The following is an 18,504-nucleotide window of genomic DNA, read 5'->3' on the forward strand; positions in this document are numbered from 1 at the left end:
CCCCCCCCCAGTGCCAGATATCCCCCCCCAGTGCCATATATGCCCCAGTGCCATATATGCCCCCCCCAGTGCCATATATGCCCCCCCCAGTGCCATATATGCCCCCCCCAGTGCCATATATGCCCCCCCCAGTGCCAGATATTCCCCCCAGTGCCATATATGCCCCCCGTGCCATATATGCCCCCAGTGCCAGATATCCCCCCCCCCCAGTGCCAGATATTCCCCCCCCCAGTGCCAGATATTCCCCCCCAGTGCCATATATGCCCCCCCAGTGCCAGATACCCCCCCCAGTGCCAGATACCCCCCCCAGTGCCAGATACCCCCCCCAGTGCCAGATATGCCCCCAGTGCCAGATATTCCCCCCAGTGCCAGATATTCCTCCCTCCCCCCCCCCCCCCCCCCGTGCCATATATGCCCCCAGTGCCAGATATTTACACCCCCCCCCCCCCCCCCCCCCGCCGTCGCTTTTTGGAGGGACACGGAGGGCACAGCTCGTCTCTCCAGTGTCCCTCCTGCTGCATCATCTCCGGCGGCCGCGGGTCTAATAGGGGGAAGTGCCGGTTCATGAGCCAATTAGAGCTCACGGACGGCACTTCCCCCTATTAGACCCGCGGCCGCCGGAGATGATGCAGCAGGAGGGACACAGGGAGGCGCGCTGTCCCTCCGTGTCCCTCCAACAAGCGGTGGAGGGAAGGAGACTGCAGACTGACATGCGGACGCTCGTCCGCATGTCAGTCTGCTGTAAATCAGTGGCGCCCCCGCAGCCCCTCGCCCCCAAGCCACCGCGAGGACTGCGGGGGCAGTAGTTACGCCACTGTCGGCAGATACCACTGGTAAGTCTACCTTCTTGAGCTATGTTCCCTCACAACGGTTGGTGACGCATTTTTTGTAGGATGCAGTCATTTTAACCGGTTGGATACCGTTTTTTCCCCTTCTTTGCAGGTAAAGGAAGGTGAATAGGTAAAAGGTCTGCAGCCTTTTTAAGTTCGCAGAAGCAGATATCATCCTCTGTTTCTACCACATTCACCGCATGTCACTGGGTCTCTCTTGCTGGAGCCCACATCGGTTGGAACTTGTCTAATACTCTTCGGTCAGTCCTGGAATGGACTTGGACCAGTGAGTTAAGAATAGAGTCCAAAGGGGGACATACTGGAGTTTCCAGATGATTCCCCTCACTGATTTTTCAAGGTCAGGTTTAGGACATTGTCCTGCTGTCCCTGACACACACACACAAAAAAAAGCTGTTATTCAAGCTTTTTCGTGCTTCTGAGCTTGGACAGCTCGGTCAGAACAGTCCCAAAAAGTTTTCTTCTTAAGAAGTTGAACTACAAGATGGAATCTCTCAGGGCAGGGATCTCCAACCTGTAAATGAAGAAAGAGGATTTAAATGAGGTTTCATCCGCATTAAGCTTACCTGGGTTTGCTATTCAGGATTGTCATTGCCATTTCACTGGAGTGATGGCAGTATGATGGTTTTCCTTCAATAGTAAGAGCCATTATTATTCTGTAGTGTGATGCTCTCCTGACTACGGCGAGGTCAAGAAACAATTGGTACAAATCGTTGTATCTCTCTAACAGTTCTTCAACGCAGAGAATCGCTGGTGATCCCAACGACGCAGATGTCGGAGTTGGGAATAAGATTAGATACTGAACTGTTGAGAGTTTGTTTTTTCCTGTGGAAAGAGATCTGAGGATCCAGAGTCGGATCAGATTTGCAACGGTGTAAACCCATCAATACGTTCCGTTGATGAAGAAGATGGTTGCGGCCTACGAGGCCATTCAGTGAGCAGGTCAAATGCCAGAGTTGGTTTTGCGGGACCAGTTGGACATGTGGTCCGGGTCTCACCTGCACATGCACTGGAAAATAATCCTATTTTCCAGGACCAGGATATCTCTCCTGTGGTGGCTTCACAGTTCTCACCTCCTAGAGGGAAGAAGGTTCGGGATCCAGGATTAGTTTCTGGTGTCCATGGATACAAGTCTCCGAGGCTGGGGAGCAATCTTTCCAGGGGAAGAATTTCCATGGGAAAAGTTCAAGCCGGGAAGCTTGTCTGCAATAAGCATTCTTGAATTAAGAGCTATTTACAACGGAACATCTACTTCGCGATCTGCCCGTCTTAATTCTGTCGGACGACTTAACAGCAGTGGCGTAAGTAAGCCGCTAGGGCGGAACGAGGAGCAAAGCGGCAATGGCAGAAGCCGCAAAAAGTTTTCCGCTGGGCGGAAAGGCATGTAAACGCTCTATTAGAGGTCTTCGTTACGGGTGTAGACAACGGAGAGATAGACTTCCTCAGCAGACACGATCTCCATCCAGGAGAGTGGGGTCTTCATCAAGAAGTTTTCACAGAAGTGGCAAGTCTTTGGGGAATCCCTCAATTAGACATGATGGCGTCTCGCCTCAACACGAAACTTCAGGCATAGCAGTGGACGCCCTCGTGACACCATAGGTGTTTCAGTCGGTCTATGTGTTCCCTCCACTTTCACTCTTTCCGAAGGTGATAAACATAAGTAGAACAAAGGTTCAGGCGATCCTCATTATTCCGGTTTGGCCAAGGAGGGCTCGGTATCCAGATCTTCAAGGACCGGGCGTGTGTCAAGACTTACCGCGGCTGCGTTTGACGACATGGCGGTTGAATGCCATATCCTAGCCCGAAAGGGTATTTCCGGTGAAGTCATTCCCACATTGCTTCAGGCTAGGAAAGGAGTAACGGCGAAGCTTTACCACTGTATTTGGAGGAAGTATGTGTCTTGGTGGGAATCCAAGAAGGCTCCTACGGAAGAATTTCAGCTGGGTCGTTTTTCTCCATTTTTTGCAAGCAGGTGTGGATGCAGGCCTAAAGTTGGGCTCCATTAAAGTGCAGATTTCGGCCTTATCAATTTTCTTTCAAAAAGAATTGGCCACCCTTCCAGAAGTTCAGACTTTCGTGAAAGGAGTGCTGCACATCCAACCTCCGTTTGTGCCCCCAGTGGCACCAGGGGACCTTAACATGGTGTTGCAGTTTCTTATGTCACACTGGTTGGAACCTTTACGAAAGGTTGAGTTAAAATTTCTCACTTGGAAAGTGGTCATGCTATTGGCCTTGGCGTCCGCAAGGCGGGTGTTGGAATTGGCGGCTTTGTCTCACAAGAGCCCCTATTTAATCTTCCATGTGAATAGAGCGGAGTTGAGAACTCGGCAACTATTTCTGCCACAAGTGGTTTCTGCGTTTCACAGGAACCAACCTAGTTGTGGTACCTGTGGCTACTGAAGCCTTGGCTGATTCGAAGTCTCTCGGTGTAGTCAGAGCTTTGAATATTTATGTCGCCAGAACGGCTCATATTGGGGAAACAGAGGCTCTGTTTATCCTGTATGCTCCCAACAAAAAATTGGGGCTCCTGCTTCTAAGCAGATTGTTGCAGGCTGGATCTGTGATACGATTCGGAATGCTCATTCTACGGCTGGATTGCCATTACCGAAGTCGGTGAAGGTCCATTCTACCAGGAAGGTGGGCTCTTTTTGGGCGGATGCCCAAGGAGTCTCGGCGGTTCAACTTTGCCGAGCAGCTACTTGGTCGGGTTCAAACACCTTTGCTAAATTCTACAAGTTTGATACCCTGGCTGATGAGGACCTCATGTTTGCTCAATCGGTGCTGCAGAGTCATCCGCACTCTCCCGCCTGGTCTGGAGCTTTGGTATAAACCCCATGGTCCTTTTGGAGTCCCCAGCATCCTCTAGGACGTATGAGAAAATAGGATTTTCATACCTACCGGTAAATCCTTTTCTCTTAGTCCGTAGAGGATGCTGGGCGCCCATCCCAGTGCGTACTGTATCTGCAGCTATTGGTTGTGGTTACACTCGTGGTGTTTCTTTTCAGTCAAGTCGGTTGCTGCTGTTAGTCATGCCGTGGCATGTGGTATGTGATTATTAGTCGTGTTTACACACAGGTTGTGTTACATTTTCGGTCAGCATATTGCTGTATGTTTTTCATGCCGTCGGCTGGTGTTCTATTGAATGCCACGTTCTGCGGCGTGTTCGAGGTGTGAGCTGGTATGACACTCACCGTGTTTTAAACAATAAATTCTTTCCTCGAAATGTCCGTCTTCATGGGCACAGTTCTCTAACTGGAGTCTGGAGGAGGGGCATAGAGGGAGGAGCCAGTTCACACCCATTCAAAGTCTTATAGTGTGCCCATGTCTCCTGCGGATCCCGTCTATACCCCATGGTCCTTTTGGAGTCCCCAGCATCCTCTACGGACTGAGAGAAAAGGATTTACAGGTAGGTATTAAAATCCTATTTTATTTTTAAATGCAATTTGCAGTGGATGCACCTCTTTGTGCTGCATGTGGGAGAGCAAATGCTTCCCACCCTCCAGCAAATGAGGGCAGATGTGCCGATTGTGTGATATCTCCAAACCAAATAGGGATGTTTGGGAGGTATTCCAATGAGATGAGCTGAGGGTGTCGCTCCTACCTACCAGGGTAAGAAGTTGCGGGGGTGGTGAGGCAACGCCTAATTGGGCCAGGAGTGCCACCCAATTTTTTTGGAGCCTCCTGGCCATTCCGAGAGTAGGCAAGTATGTTTTATATTTAAACATGCAGACACAGTTGTACACAGTATAAGAATTCAGCCAGAATTTTAAGGAACGGTTTTCAGGGGGGACACAATTTCTGTTTAATTTGCCCTTTGGTGCCATCAATCCTTGATATTCCACTGAGCTGGTTAGATGTCTGGGGCATAATAAGTACTGACTTTGCTGACTGAAATTCTGAACTACAGATGAGATGCACTGCATGGTTCTATTGTACATGCTAATCTATGTATGATTGTAGGGCCGGCTTGCACCGCCTTAAGCTGACAACCCATCTATTTTATTCCGTAGTTACAAGATGCCTAACTGGGGAGGCGGTAACAAATGTGGGGCATGTGGCAGAACCGTGTACCATGCTGAAGAGGTGCAATGTGATGGAAAGAGCTATCATAAATGCTGCTTCCTATGTAGTAAGTTTCTCTGTGAATTGTTCTCTGTGAACACGTTTGTTTGTTTTCCTTAGGTCTCTACAAAACTATTGTATTTTATATATTTTTTATTTTTTAAGTATTCTTCCGTTCCATCGTCTGTTAAATGATGTGTTTTGCTGGTCTAATGCTTTTATTTTCTGTGTGCTCTAAAGGGTTATTGGCACTTGTAGGGTAGATACAAGCCTAGGTGTAGTTTTTACAGCTGTACACACAAAGTGTGCTACACATTATGGTGCAGGTGACTTGTTTGCCCCAGCTAGTCTTGCTTTTGAAGCTTTTGGATAATTTGATTTATGTGATATAGTGTGGTACATTGTATAAGAATAAGTGACATCATTCTCACATGTAGCGAGTCAGAAGGAGTAACTCTGAAGAGAGAAGTCCAAGGTTCCCGTCTCTGAATTACAATGTACTCTGTGGGCGGCTCACACAAATCAGCCTGTGAGGACTGTAGCTACAGAGAGGCTGGAATGTGAGAGCACTGAAGGTCCATGGCATCTGCTTGGCACACTTAGCACAATTAGAGTTTTGTTTAATAACTCCATACTTGTATATTCCCACTGGAAAACACTTGTCGGAGACTGAGAACATTCAGTGGTATCTGCAGAATGCTCAAAAACTGCACACATTTTCCACACGTTGAATGTCACCAGAACAGTAGTAACTGTGCCCTGTCTTATTACTAACGTAGTTTTGCCAATGTTTAGGCACATTGCAGTAAGGTATAGGCATTTTTATATAATACTGCTTCCGGTCATGATGTCCATATGCAGTGTCAATATGCAGGAATGATAGGTCTTAATTTTAATGAATAGATTCCTGTTTAACCTTTAAAAATGCTTCAGCGTTGTTATGTAAAAAAAGTTTTTCAATTGTGCCCCAGGACACTTTTACAGGATAGTAGCAGTGGATGCCTGTAATGACTTCTCTGCAATAAACAAAGTTCTTGCATCAAACGTGTTTTATTGTTTATCAAAAATTGATGACAATTCTACTGTTCTGTTCTGTTTTAAGTAGAATAATGTCTGAGTACCATCATATAATTTGTGCTGTTTATTTGGAGATGCCAAATTGTTGTGTACTTTGTTTTTCTTAACCCTGTTATGCGTTGTTTTTGTTTTTGTTTTTCTCTCACTTATTAGTGGTATGCAGAAAGAACCTGGATAGTACAACAATGGCTATTCATGATGATGAGATTTATTGCAGGTCCTGCTATGGGAAAAAATATGGACCCAAGGGTTACGGCTACGGGCAAGGAGCAGGCACTCTAAATATGGATAGAGGAGAAAGATTGGGCATTAAACCAGAGGAGTAAGTTTTTGTAATGAAATGATCTGGCACAGCACATTTTAAGTAATGAAACATAGGTCAACATTTAAAGAAGATATGAAGTTTGGCCAATAAAGTTTAATCCAAAAAAGGAACAGATTCCAATATTGAGGAAAAATGGGAATGCCATATATAATGCTTTGAAATAAACACATTTCAAGTAGACTTTGAATAGCTGTAATAAAGTTGTATGTGTCCCTATTATCCTATGTGTGATGGTAAAAGAAACAAAAATACTGTCCCCCCCTATACGTTGTATACAAATGTATTGCTAGTACTTTGTAGTTTGAGGCATCCCTAAATGACACCAGAAGTAGTCCAGGGCAGAAAATAAGATTTTAATACCTACCGGTAAATCCTTTTCTCTTAGTCCGTAGAGGATGCTGGGGACTCCAAAAGGACCATGGGGTATAGACGGGATCCGCAGGAGACATGGGCACTTTAAGACTTTAATGGGCGTGAACTGGCTCCTCCCTCTATGCCCCTCCTCCAGACCTCAGTTATAGGAACTGTGCCCAGAGGAGACGGACATTTCGAGGAAAAGGATTTTGTTCAACTAAGGGTGAGATACATACCAGCTCACACCACAAAACACTGTACAACCTGGCATTTAACTAAAACCAGGTAACAGCGTGAACCAAAGAGATCAGCAACAGGCTGACCTTAACCGAAACACAACCTTTGTGTAACAAAAGCAATAACCATTAACAATTACTGCAGAAAAAAGTCCGCACTGGGACGGGCGCCCAGCATCCTCTACGGACTAAGAGAAAAGGATTTACCGGTAGGTATTAAAATCCTATTTTCTCCTTCGTCCTAGAGGATGCTGGGAACTCCAAAAGGACCGTGGGGTTTATACCAAAGCTCCAGACCGGGCGGGAGAGTGCGGATGACTCTGCAGCACCGATTGAGCAAACATGAGGTCCTCATCAGCCAGGGTATCAAACTTGTAGAATTTTGCAAAAGTGTTTGAACCCGACCAAGTAGCTGCTCGGCAAAGCTGTAATGCCGAGACGCCTCGGGCAGCCGCCCAAGATGAGCCCACCTTCCTAGTGGAATGGGCTTTCACCGATTTCGGTACCGGCAATCCAGCCGTAGAATGAGCCTGCTGAATCGTATTACAGATCCAGCATGCAATAGTCTGCTTAGAAGCAGGAGCGCCAACCTTGTTGGCCGCATACAGGACAAACAGCGCCTCTGTTTTCCTAACATGAGCCGTTCTGGCTACATAAATTTTCAAAGCTCTCACTACATCAAGAGACTTGGAATCAGCCAAGGCTTCAGTAGCCACAGGCACCACAATAGGTTGGTTCATGTGAAACTAAGAAACCACCTTTGGTAGAAATCGTTGACGAGTTCTCAACTCTGCTCCATCCTCATGGAAAACCAGTTAGGGGCTCTTGTGAGACAAAGCCGCCAATTCAGACACCCGCCTTGCGGACGCCAAGGCCAATAGCATGACCACCTTCCAAGTGAGAAATTTCAACTCTACCTCCTGTAAAGGTTCAAACCAATGTGACGTAAGGAACTGTAACACCACATTAAGGTCCCATGGCGCCACAGGGGGCACAAACGGAGGTTGGATGTGTAGCACGCCCTTCACGAAGGTCTGCACTTCTGGAAGTAAGGCTAATTCTTTTTGAAAGATAATCGATAAGGCCGAAATCTGCACTTTAATGGAGCCTAATTTTAGGCCCGCATCCACACCTGCTTGTAAAAAAATGGAGAAAACGACCCAGCTGAAATTCTTGGATTCACACCAAGACACATATTTTCTCCATATACGGTGATAATGCTTCGCCGTTACCTCCTTTCTAGCTTTGAGTAGAGTGGGTATGACTTCCCCGGGAATACCCTTCCTAGCTAGGATTTGGCGTTCAACCGCCATGCCGTCAAACGCAACCGCGGTAAGTCCTGGAACACACACGGCCCTTGCTGTAACAGATCCTCTCTGAGAGGAAGAGGCCAGGGATCTACTGTGAGTAATTCCTGAAGATCCGGATACCAGGCCCTCCGTGGCCAATCTGGAACAACGAGTATCGTCCAAACTCTTGTTCTTCTTATGATCCTTAATACCTTTGGGATGAGTGGAAGCGGAGGGAACACATAGATCGACTGAAACACCCACGGTGTCACTAGTGCGTCCACTGCTATTGCTTGAGGGTCCCTCGACCTGGAACAATATGTCTGAAGCTTTTTGTTGAGGCGAGACGCCATCATGTCTATTTGAGGAAGTCCCCAACGACTTGCCACTTCTGCAAAGATCACCTGATGAAGACCCCACGCTCCTGGATGGAGATCGTGTCTGCTGAGGAAGTCTGCTTCCCAGTTGTCCACTCCTGGAATGAAGACCGCTGACAGAGCGCTTGCATGTTTTTCTGCCCAGCGAAGAATCTTGGTGGCCTCCGCCATCGCCGCTCTGCTCTTCGTTCCGCCCTGGCGGTTTACGTGCGCCACGACTGTGATGTTGTCCGACTGAATCAGGACGGGCCGGTCGCGAAGAAGATGTTCCACCTGCCACAGGCCGTTGTAGATGGCCCTTAACTCCAGCACGTTTATGTGCAGACAAGCTTCCTGGCTTGACCATTTTCCCTGGAGATTCTGTCCCTGTGTGACCGCTCCCCAACTTCGGAGACTCGCGTCCGTGGTCACCAGAATCCAATCGTGGATTCCGAACCTGCGACCCTCTAGAAGGTGAGAACTCTGGAGCCACCACAGGAGAGAAACCCTGGTCCTGGGGGATAGGCGTATCTTCCGGTACATCTGCAGATGGGACCCGGACCACTTGTCCAGCAGGTCCCACTGAAACGTTCTTGCATGGAACCTGCCAAACGGAATGGCCTCGTAGGCCGCCACCATTTACCCCAGCACTCGAGTGCAGTGATGAATCGACACTCTTGGCGGTTTCAGAAGTTCCTTGACCATGTTCTGGATTTCCTGAGCTTTTTCCAACGGGAGAAAGATCCTCTGCCAGTCTGTGTCCAGAATCATGCCCAAAAACGATAGCCGAGTTGTCGGAATCAACTGCGACTTATGTAAATTTAGGAGCCAGCCATGCTGTTGCAGGATCTGCAGGGAGAGCGCAACGCCTTTCAGTAACTGCTCCTGTGATCTCGCCTTTATCAGGAGATCGTCCAAGTACGGGATAATTGTGACCCCTTGCTTGCGCATGAGCACCATCATTTCCGCCATTACCTTGGTGAAAATCCTCGGGGCCGTGGAAAGACCAAACGGCAACGTCTGAAATTGGTAGTGACAATCCTGAATAGCGAACCTCGGGTACGCCTGATGAGGAGGATATATGCGGACATGTAGGTACGCATCCTTTATGTCGACTGACACCATAAAATCCCCCCCTTCCAGACTGGAGATCACTGCTCGGAGAGACTCCATCTTGAATTTGAATTTTTTAAATAAAGGTTGAGGGATTTTAAGTTCAGAATCGGTCTGACCGAGCCATCCGGCTTCGGGACCACAAACATGCTTGAATAAAACCGGTCTCCCCATTGTGACGGGGGTACCGTGACAATGACTTGCTGTTGACACAGCTTTTGTATTGCAGCACGTACTACCTCTCTCTCTCTCTGGAAGAGAAACTGGTAAGACCAATTTGAAAAATCGGTGCGGAGGCACGTCTTGGAATTCCAGCTTGTATCCTTGGGTCACAATATCCAGCACCCAAGGATCTAGGTCCGAGCAAACCCAGACCTGACTGAAGTTGAAGACGTGCCCACACCGGTGCGGACTCCCGCAGCGGAGCCCCAGCGTCATGCGGTGGACTTGGTTGAAGCCGGGGAGGACTTCTGTTCCTGGGAGCTTGCCCCAGCCGGGGATTTTTTACCTCTTCCCTTACCTCTGGACGCGTGGAAGGAAGAACCACGTCCCTTTTCTGAACTTATGCGACCGAAAGGACTGCCTCTGGTACTGAGGTGTTTTCTTTTGCTGTGGAGGGACAAAAGGCAAAAAGGAAGACTTACCCACGGTAGCTGTGGAAACCAGGTCCGCGAGGCCCTCACCAAACAAAACTTCACCTTTTGTAAGGCAGAGCCTCCATAGCCTTCTTAGAGTCGGCATCACCATTCCATTGATGAGTCCACAACGCCCTCCTAGCCGAAATTGCCATGGCATTGGCCCTTGATCCCAATATGCCAATATCCCTCGCAGCGTCCCTTAAATAAACCGCTGTGTCCCTGATGTGACCCATGGTCAAAGCTACGCTGTCCCTATCCAGGGTGTCCATGTCAGATAACAAGTTATCTGCCCACTTTTCAATAGCACTACTCACCCATGCCGATGCTGCGGCCGGCCTGAGTAGCGTGCCGGTAGTAACATAAATAGATTTTAGGGTAGTTTCCTGTTTACAATCCGCAGGATCCTTAAGGGCTGCCGTGTCAGGGGACGGTAGCGCCACCTTCTTTGACAAACGCGCCAGGGCTTTGTCCACTGTGGGTGATTTTCAAAAAGAGCGTTCAATTCATGAGAGGGAGGAAACATTACCTCAGGTTTTTTTCCCTTAAACATACAAACCCTTGTGTCAGGGACAGTGGGGTCTTCCGTGATATGTAACACATCTTTAATAGCCACAATCATGTACTGAATACTCTTAGCCACTTTAGGATGTAACTTGGCATCATTATAGTCGACACTGGAGTCGGAATCCGTGTCGGTATCAGTGTCTGTGATAAAACCTCACCCATGGATTGTCTCCATGCTTGGTTCTGAGACTCAGAATTGTCTAGCCTCTTATGCAATAAAGCCACACTTGCATTCAAAACTTTCCACATATCTACCCAATCAGCAGTCGGCGGTGCCGATGGAGTCACTCCCACATTCTGTTCTGATCCCTCACCAGCCTCCTCCTAGGAAAAGCATTCAATTTCAGACATGTCGACACGCACGTACTGACACCCCCAAACACACTGGGCTATAGGGGGACAGACCCACAGTAAGGTCCTTCAGAGAGACAGAAAGGGAGTTAGCCAGCTCACACCCAGCGCCCCACCGGTTTGAAGGAATTAACCAGTGCCCCAGACCTGTAAGCGTTTTCTATATAACAGTCATCAACACCAAATTGCCGTGCCACCCTCCCTCCCCCCTCGTTTTGTGCACCCTGTTACTTGTGGTAGCAGTGAAGGGCCAGGAGCAGCGTCTCTGCAGCTGTGCTGTAGAGAAAATGGCGCTGGTTAGAGCTGAGGAGGAAGCCCCGCCCCCTATATGGCGCACTTCGGTCCCGCATTTTTTTATACTGGTGGGGGTCCCTATACATTGCCTAGGCAATGTATATACATATAGCCAGGTTAAATATGAGGTTTTATTGCTGCCCAGGGCGCCCCCCCTGCGCCCTGCACCTAAGTAGTGTCGCTTGTGTAAGGGAGCAACGGCGCGCTGCGCGGTACCTCCGGAAGATCTGAAGTCTTCTGCCGCCTTTGAAGTCTACTTAATGATTGCTGTAATAACTTGCAATCCAGATGGGACTTGAACCCACAATCTCTGGCTTAGGAGGCCAGTGTCTTATCCATTAGGCCACTGGGGCTTAATGATTCTTTACTCACCCGGCTTCTCTCTTCAGGCTCTGTGAGGGGGACGGCGGCGCGGCTCCGGGAACGAACAGCTAGGCGCACCAAGTGATCAGACCCACTGGAGCTAATGGTGTCCAGTAGCCTAAGAAGCAGAGCCTTTGAACTCACAGAAGTAGGTCTGCTTCTCTCCCCTCAGTCCCACGAAGCAGGGAGCCTGTTGCCAGCAGTGATCCCTGAAAATAATAAACCTAACAGAAAGTCTTTTCTAGAGAAACTCTGTAGAGCTCCCCTAGTGTGCAACCAGTCTCCTCTGGGCACAGAATCTAACTGGAGGAGGGGCATAGAGGGAGGAGCCAGTTCACACCCCTTTTAAGTCTTAAAGTGCCCATGTCTCCTGCGGATCCCGTATATACCCCATGGTCCTTTTGGAGTCCCCAGCATCCTCTAGGACGAAGGAGAAATAACCGCTGTTGGCTTGTACTCCATATGTTTAAGGTGAAAGGAGAAGCACTGTAACTAGTTTACTTATGCCGTTTTCACATAAAAATAATCCAGCGTAGGAGACCACAAACATGTTGAATTGAATTCGATGAACAAATTGTCTTTTTTTTTTTTTCAATCTCAGAAACTATGTTACTACGTTACATCGCAATGTCGGGTCGCATCAGGGAATTGGAAATGGTTCCTTCCCGGGTGCGACCTGGCATTGGACCCTTTCAGACTGTCTTCCAGACCCCGGCAATATGCCGGGTTGGGTTGCCATCGGTGGTGGGGACAGAGGTGGCATCGGGGGCGGGTGCAGAGGCAGCGCTGGGAGATGAAATCATCTCGATGGCGCCTCTGCCTATACTGTGAATGGATCCCAGGTCGCATCGACCCTGCAACCCGTTCACATTGCACCTGTCCCGGTAACAACCTTGGAATAACCCTTCTTTATTCCCAGGTTGAAATATGACCCAGGAATCAGGCAATCTGGGAATTCGGGAGTGACCCCTTTCACACCTCACAGTGACCTGCGTCGACCAGGCAATATACCTGGTCGATAACGGGTTATTTGTGCGGTGTGAAAGGGGTATTACCCAGCAACCCATTCACCATTAACGTACCACTCACTACAAGAACTGGGGAAGCAAGTTAGAAAGCATGAATAGAATTTGCAGTTCTAACATTTGATGTTATATATACAGAATATTGCACTGCAGAGCCACTGTAAGGACTATCTTATACAGTATATCAAACTGTACTGATTATCCTCTAATTTATATCCATAATATATTGATGGTTTTCACACCTGCATATGTGAGCTGTAATGTCTGAACTGAACCATCAACACTAAAAATGCTGTATTCAATGACTCGTTTCAAAGAGAATTAATTAGTCTTTGTTCTACAATATACTTAACAATTTAAAGGTTTTTAATGTAGGTGTTTCTAAGCTCCAATAAACCTTATAACACCTTGTTATAGAATACATCAGTCACGTCCAAGCACCAGTTCTAATCCTTCAAAGTTTGCTCAGAAGTTTGGAGGAACAGAAAAGTGTCCCAGATGTGGTGAATCCGTATACGCTGCTGAGAAAGTAATGGGAGCAGGAAAGGTAATGTGGCTGGATTTGTATAAAGTATTTTATTCGAATTAGATAATTGTTGAAACCAGTGGTTCTTAAACTCTCTCCTCAGGACCTCGGAAAGCTCATGTTTTCCAGTTCACCTAGCAGGTGCTCAGGTGTAATCATTACTCCCTGACACATTCTTTTAAAGATCCACAAAAGGAGCTAATATTTAACTTGTGAGTCTGTGAGGAGATTTAGAAAACATGAACTGTTTGGGGTCCTGAGGACCGAGTTTGAGAACCTATGTTTTAATTAAACCATCCATATGTTGCTTTTACTATACCCTCTGACTTACAGTATGTTCCATTTCAGTGTTATCTATGAATAGACTTACCATACTTTCCCTTTAAACCAGAGCACTAATGAATTACACAGGTTCTGTAGCTGGCTGACTTCAAGTCTGCATTTCACCTGGTTTTAATCAGCCACAGAACCTGTGTAATCCATGAGCGTCCCATTTTAAAGGGATAGTATAGTAAGCTTTTCTATCAATGAAAACAAATTAATATTATAGTGCCAATGAAAGATTTAATTTTTTCTGGGATACAAAATGATGTATCATGTGTTTGTTTGTTTGTTTGTTTGTTTTTTTATTACATATTTGTTGGAAACATAATAGTAACTTTACATGTGGCCTGTGGTCACTCAAAGGTGGCATTCACTACTTTTACATAGTGGAATTCTGAATTCTAGGAACCTAATAGCCCAAAATCCTGGTGTGCTATAAGTCCTTTGTGTAATCCCATACAAGGTAATGTGCCTGTAACCTAAGCAGCTGGTACATTCCAAGTTCTGTTGTGTTTCCCAGTCTAGGTGAATTTGTAAGGTTTATTTGATAGATATATAATATATATGGGAAAAAGGGGGGCCTGGACTGCACACCCTAATACTAAAAATTTCAAGAGGTGCTATCATGCTGAGGCTTCTAATACTATGCTGGGGGAAGAGAGATGCAGATGCACACTCTTAGCACTAAGAACACTGATAATAAAAATAATTGAAATAAACTCTCACAATTAAAATGGAGTATAATTGAAGTTCTTAGCACACATTTGCGCAAATATGCGGGCCCCTTTACCGCGGCCAGGTGACTTCATCACATGGGTCCCTAACATTCCTAATACTATCACATATATATATATATATATATATGTGATAGTATTAGGAATGTATATATATATATATATGTGTGTGTGGCCCAAATTATCAAGCGTTATATTACTGAAAATCACACGCAAAGCGCAGTTTCTGCATGATTGATATATTGTGCTATTTATTATCGCCACAACACAGAACATATGTCTCCTGCATTAATGACAGCATTAGTGCATACCGCCACATACATTGTATGAGAATGTTGTCTATTTATCTAGCCCTAATAATCTAACTATTCAGATCCCTTGAGTATTTATGTGCACATGCACTGTTATCTGTGGCGAGTGTACAGTTGCACTCACCGGGATATTTGCTTATCGGAGCTGATGTGTCGGCATGTCAGCTGTTAAATAGGCCTGTATGTCGGCCAAAAATACAGATGAATTAAACTGTATGTATTTATTATTCACATCTGACCTTTCATTAAACTACTTTTTCCCTTGTAGCCATGGCATAAGAATTGTTTCAGATGTGCAAAATGTGGCAAGAGTCTAGAATCCACAACTCTGACGGAAAAAGAGGGAGAAATCTACTGCAAAGGTGAGAAGGCCTAATGTAGACATGTTGTCTTTACATATAATCTGAGCAGTCTCAGGGGCAGATGTACTAAGTATTGGAGAGAGATAAAGTACCAGCCAATCAGCTCCTGTCACTTTTCATACACAGCCTGTAACACGGCAGTTAGGGGCTGATGGATGGTGCTTATTTCTTTCTTACCAAGGCTTAGTACATCTCCCCTCATTCTGCAAAGTGTGTTCTATAGTAAGCCATAAAATACAGAGAATTTGACTTATCATATTTTTCAGTTGCAATGTAGTTGGCAAACAAGGTTTATCCATCACAGCTGGAATGTAATTAATCAGAGAAAAAAAAATGTAAAATGTGAGACTACATATTTTCACACAACTTGGATATTAGAGAAGGCTAGAGTGCTTGAAAGTAGAAAACCGCTTCCGTGTTCTTGAAATGTTGATGTGCGATATATTATGTCTTAGGGGTCTATTCATGGAGCAGATAATTTGCCTATGGTAACCAATCAGCTTCTCTGTATAATTTTATAGAATGCACTTGATAGATGTTACCGCAAAGCTGATTGGTTGCCTCGGGCAAATTCTCGACTATCTCACTTCCCCACTCTTTTCACTGTTCCATAAATAGACCTTTTGGGGCTATATTTACGAAGCAACTGCTTTTATAAGCCACTGCTTCTCGGAGGGTTACAGGTGAAAAATGCAAGCAGCGCTAACATTAGGGGCTAGATTCAATTGTTTTATCGCGCCTAATCTCCTGTCTGAAGTGACAGGAGATCAGGGGGCGATTTATTAATTTAATATTTTTTTTATTGCTCCCAAAAATACAGGGTTTAGCCGCATAAAGTGTCTAAACCCAGCTAAACTAATGGGCGTAACGTGAAAAGTGCCATTTTGACACCCAAACGGATCACTTTTCGTACATTTCAGCTCGCCACTCCCACGGGGTGTGAACTGAAATGCTGGTGCTGGCAGCTGTTCGTGCCCGACGAGAGCAACAATTTCAGTCAGTCAGGTGCCCGGCAGCTGTCAGTGCCACGATAAATTGAATCTCGCCCGGTGTAAAGCACACCGGATTTACATTTCATGTTAGTGACACTTTTTACATTTTCATCTGAAAGCCACCAACAAGCTTCTTAAACATAGCTCCAGGTCAGGGTTACTCAAACTCACTCCTCGAGACATGCCAACAGCACAGATTTTAAGGATATCCATACTTATGAACAGATGGTATTACAGGTATCAAACTGACTGAGGAGCCAATTTAAGTCACACGGATATCCTTAAAACCTGGACTGTTAGTGTGCCTGGAGGATGTAATTTAGGAACCACTGCATTAGGTTATTAACAAGCAAGGGTGTTGCTACACAGAAAAGGAAGCCAGAAAGGAAAATAATAACTGGTTTCCCAGGAAAACTATGGAAAATATAAATTGTTTATGAAATCTCTTCATCTTTGAGTATTAATGACAGGTGATAAAGATGGCTATTCTATGGTGCTGTTGCTGCTTCTGTTTAATTCCTTAATCATCCATCTCATATACTGCATACTGGGATTATATTTACAGGAAGTTTGAGTATAGGCTTTGCCTGGTTTGGTCTAGTCCCACTGGCGCATGCAGGTTTTTTTTGTTTGTTTTTTGAGTACCCAGAAATCCCCTTGATGGGCCCATTTTTCTTTTACACCCTGACCGTGGGCCCACGATCGAAACCCTGTCCGTTGCAAGATAATGCTGTGATCAGTGGATTTGTGGGGAGGAGCTAATAGCATACAAGTCTGAGAACTACACCATTTTTGGTTCCGTCCTATCCATGGGAAATGGGGCCTAATGATGCAACGAGCCCAGTCTCGCTCCCATTAGCAGACTGTGCTGCAGCAAATGGTTGTGGGTGTTTGTGTCACATATAATATACAGTATATATGTGTACATAGATAAATATACTCCCACCCCACACACACCCACCTCAACCAATCCTGTGTTTGCCCCATTGGCCCTCCACCTGGTTTAATACCGTAAGGTCATGGCTATCCTCTGTATTTTGCATATAATTGGCATTAAAGGGTGCCTAATCCCACATAACAAACATCAGCTTTTACAGGGTATTCTCAATTGTTACTCTATCATAACTTGGATATAGAGAAATGTAAAAGTGTTATCTGGTTTCTTAGTGAAATTCCATAACATAGTTTCAGGATTAGTTGCCAGACTGTGCATGACTAGCTACAGCAGATAATGGGTATTTGCACTGACAGTACACAGGTACCATAATGCATCATTATAATGTAAGTGGTACAACATCTACAGTCTACATTTTGTTCAGCAGTAGCCTGATGTATGTAATTTCTCTTCTCTGTAGCTTGTTATGCAAAAAACTTTGGACCCAAAGGTTTTGGTTATGGCCAGGGAGCGGGCGCCCTTGTACATGCGCAGTGAAGAAGATGCAATAAATGCTGATGCTAGAACATTTGATCTGGATGTCTCTTTAAGTAGAGTGGTATTCTCATACTAATTACTGTGATATCATATTTTCATTCCTATACCATTGAACGTGTTCTACTTGTCATCCTTGTAACTCTAGCCATTAGTAGTTTTTTTGTTTGTTTTAATTTTTTTGTACCTTTTTTCAAATTTATACAATAAACATTTTTGTTTATTACTAATGTTTGTAATGCAACTGATACTAAAGGCTGTGTGTACTGATTTTTTTTTTTTTATTAACTTAATTCTGTATCACAAATAAAATGTAAAACTAAAATTTCAATTAATAAATATACTGAATTACCTAGTATGCGTTTTAATTATATCATTTTGCTATTACTATGTTTAGGTACCTGTTGCAAAGTCCATTTTCGTTTTACATTTCTGATTGAAAAAGTTTATTTAGAAGCTTCATTTATGATTGAAAAAAAGCAATCTACTTAGTGCACTTTCAAGCAAGGGGCCACATTTGGTCAGTGGTTTCTAACACCTGGCTAAAAGATTTTTACAAAAGTGCCCTTTCCTGTAACTTGAGCCCTTCTGGCTTGTACGTGTAGCTGTTTATCACAAAGCACTACCGGTTCTGTAGTACAAAACTAACTAACAGGCTATATGGGTGTAGTATGGTATGCCGGCGGCCGGGCTCCCGGCGACCAGCATACCGGCGCCGGGAGCCCGACCGCCGGCATACCGACAGCGTGGCGAGCGCAAATGAGCCCCTTGCGGGCTCGCTGCGCTCGCCATGCTGCGGGCACGTTGGCTTATTCTCCCTCCAGGGGGGTCGTGGACCCCCACGAGGGAGAAAGTGTCGGTATGCCGGCTGTCGGGATTCCGGCGCCGGTATACTGTGCACCGGGATCCCGACAGTCGGCATACTGAAGAC

General features: G+C 45.8%; 1 protein-coding gene across 2 annotated transcripts in view; it reads left to right on the forward strand.

Moving 5' to 3' along the window:
• Positions 1–17,929, forward strand: part of CSRP2 (cysteine and glycine rich protein 2) — a 49,531-nt gene extending 31,602 nt beyond the window's left edge. For both annotated transcript variants that reach the window (XM_063927412.1, XM_063927411.1), the window contains exons 2-6: positions 4,859–4,977; positions 6,141–6,309; positions 13,313–13,442; positions 15,059–15,152; positions 17,500–17,929. In XM_063927412.1, the coding sequence (XP_063783482.1) occupies positions 4,866–4,977; positions 6,141–6,309; positions 13,313–13,442; positions 15,059–15,152; positions 17,500–17,576 (582 nt within the window). In that variant the 5' untranslated portion in view covers positions 4,859–4,865 and the 3' untranslated portion in view covers positions 17,577–17,929. The remainder of the gene's footprint in view (positions 1–4,858; positions 4,978–6,140; positions 6,310–13,312; positions 13,443–15,058; positions 15,153–17,499) is intronic.
• Positions 17,930–18,504: the final 575 nt, after the last annotated feature.

The sequence above is a fragment of the Pseudophryne corroboree genome, chromosome 6, assembly GCF_028390025.1.
Source record: "Pseudophryne corroboree isolate aPseCor3 chromosome 6, aPseCor3.hap2, whole genome shotgun sequence".
Classification (NCBI taxonomy): Eukaryota; Metazoa; Chordata; class Amphibia; order Anura; family Myobatrachidae; genus Pseudophryne; species Pseudophryne corroboree.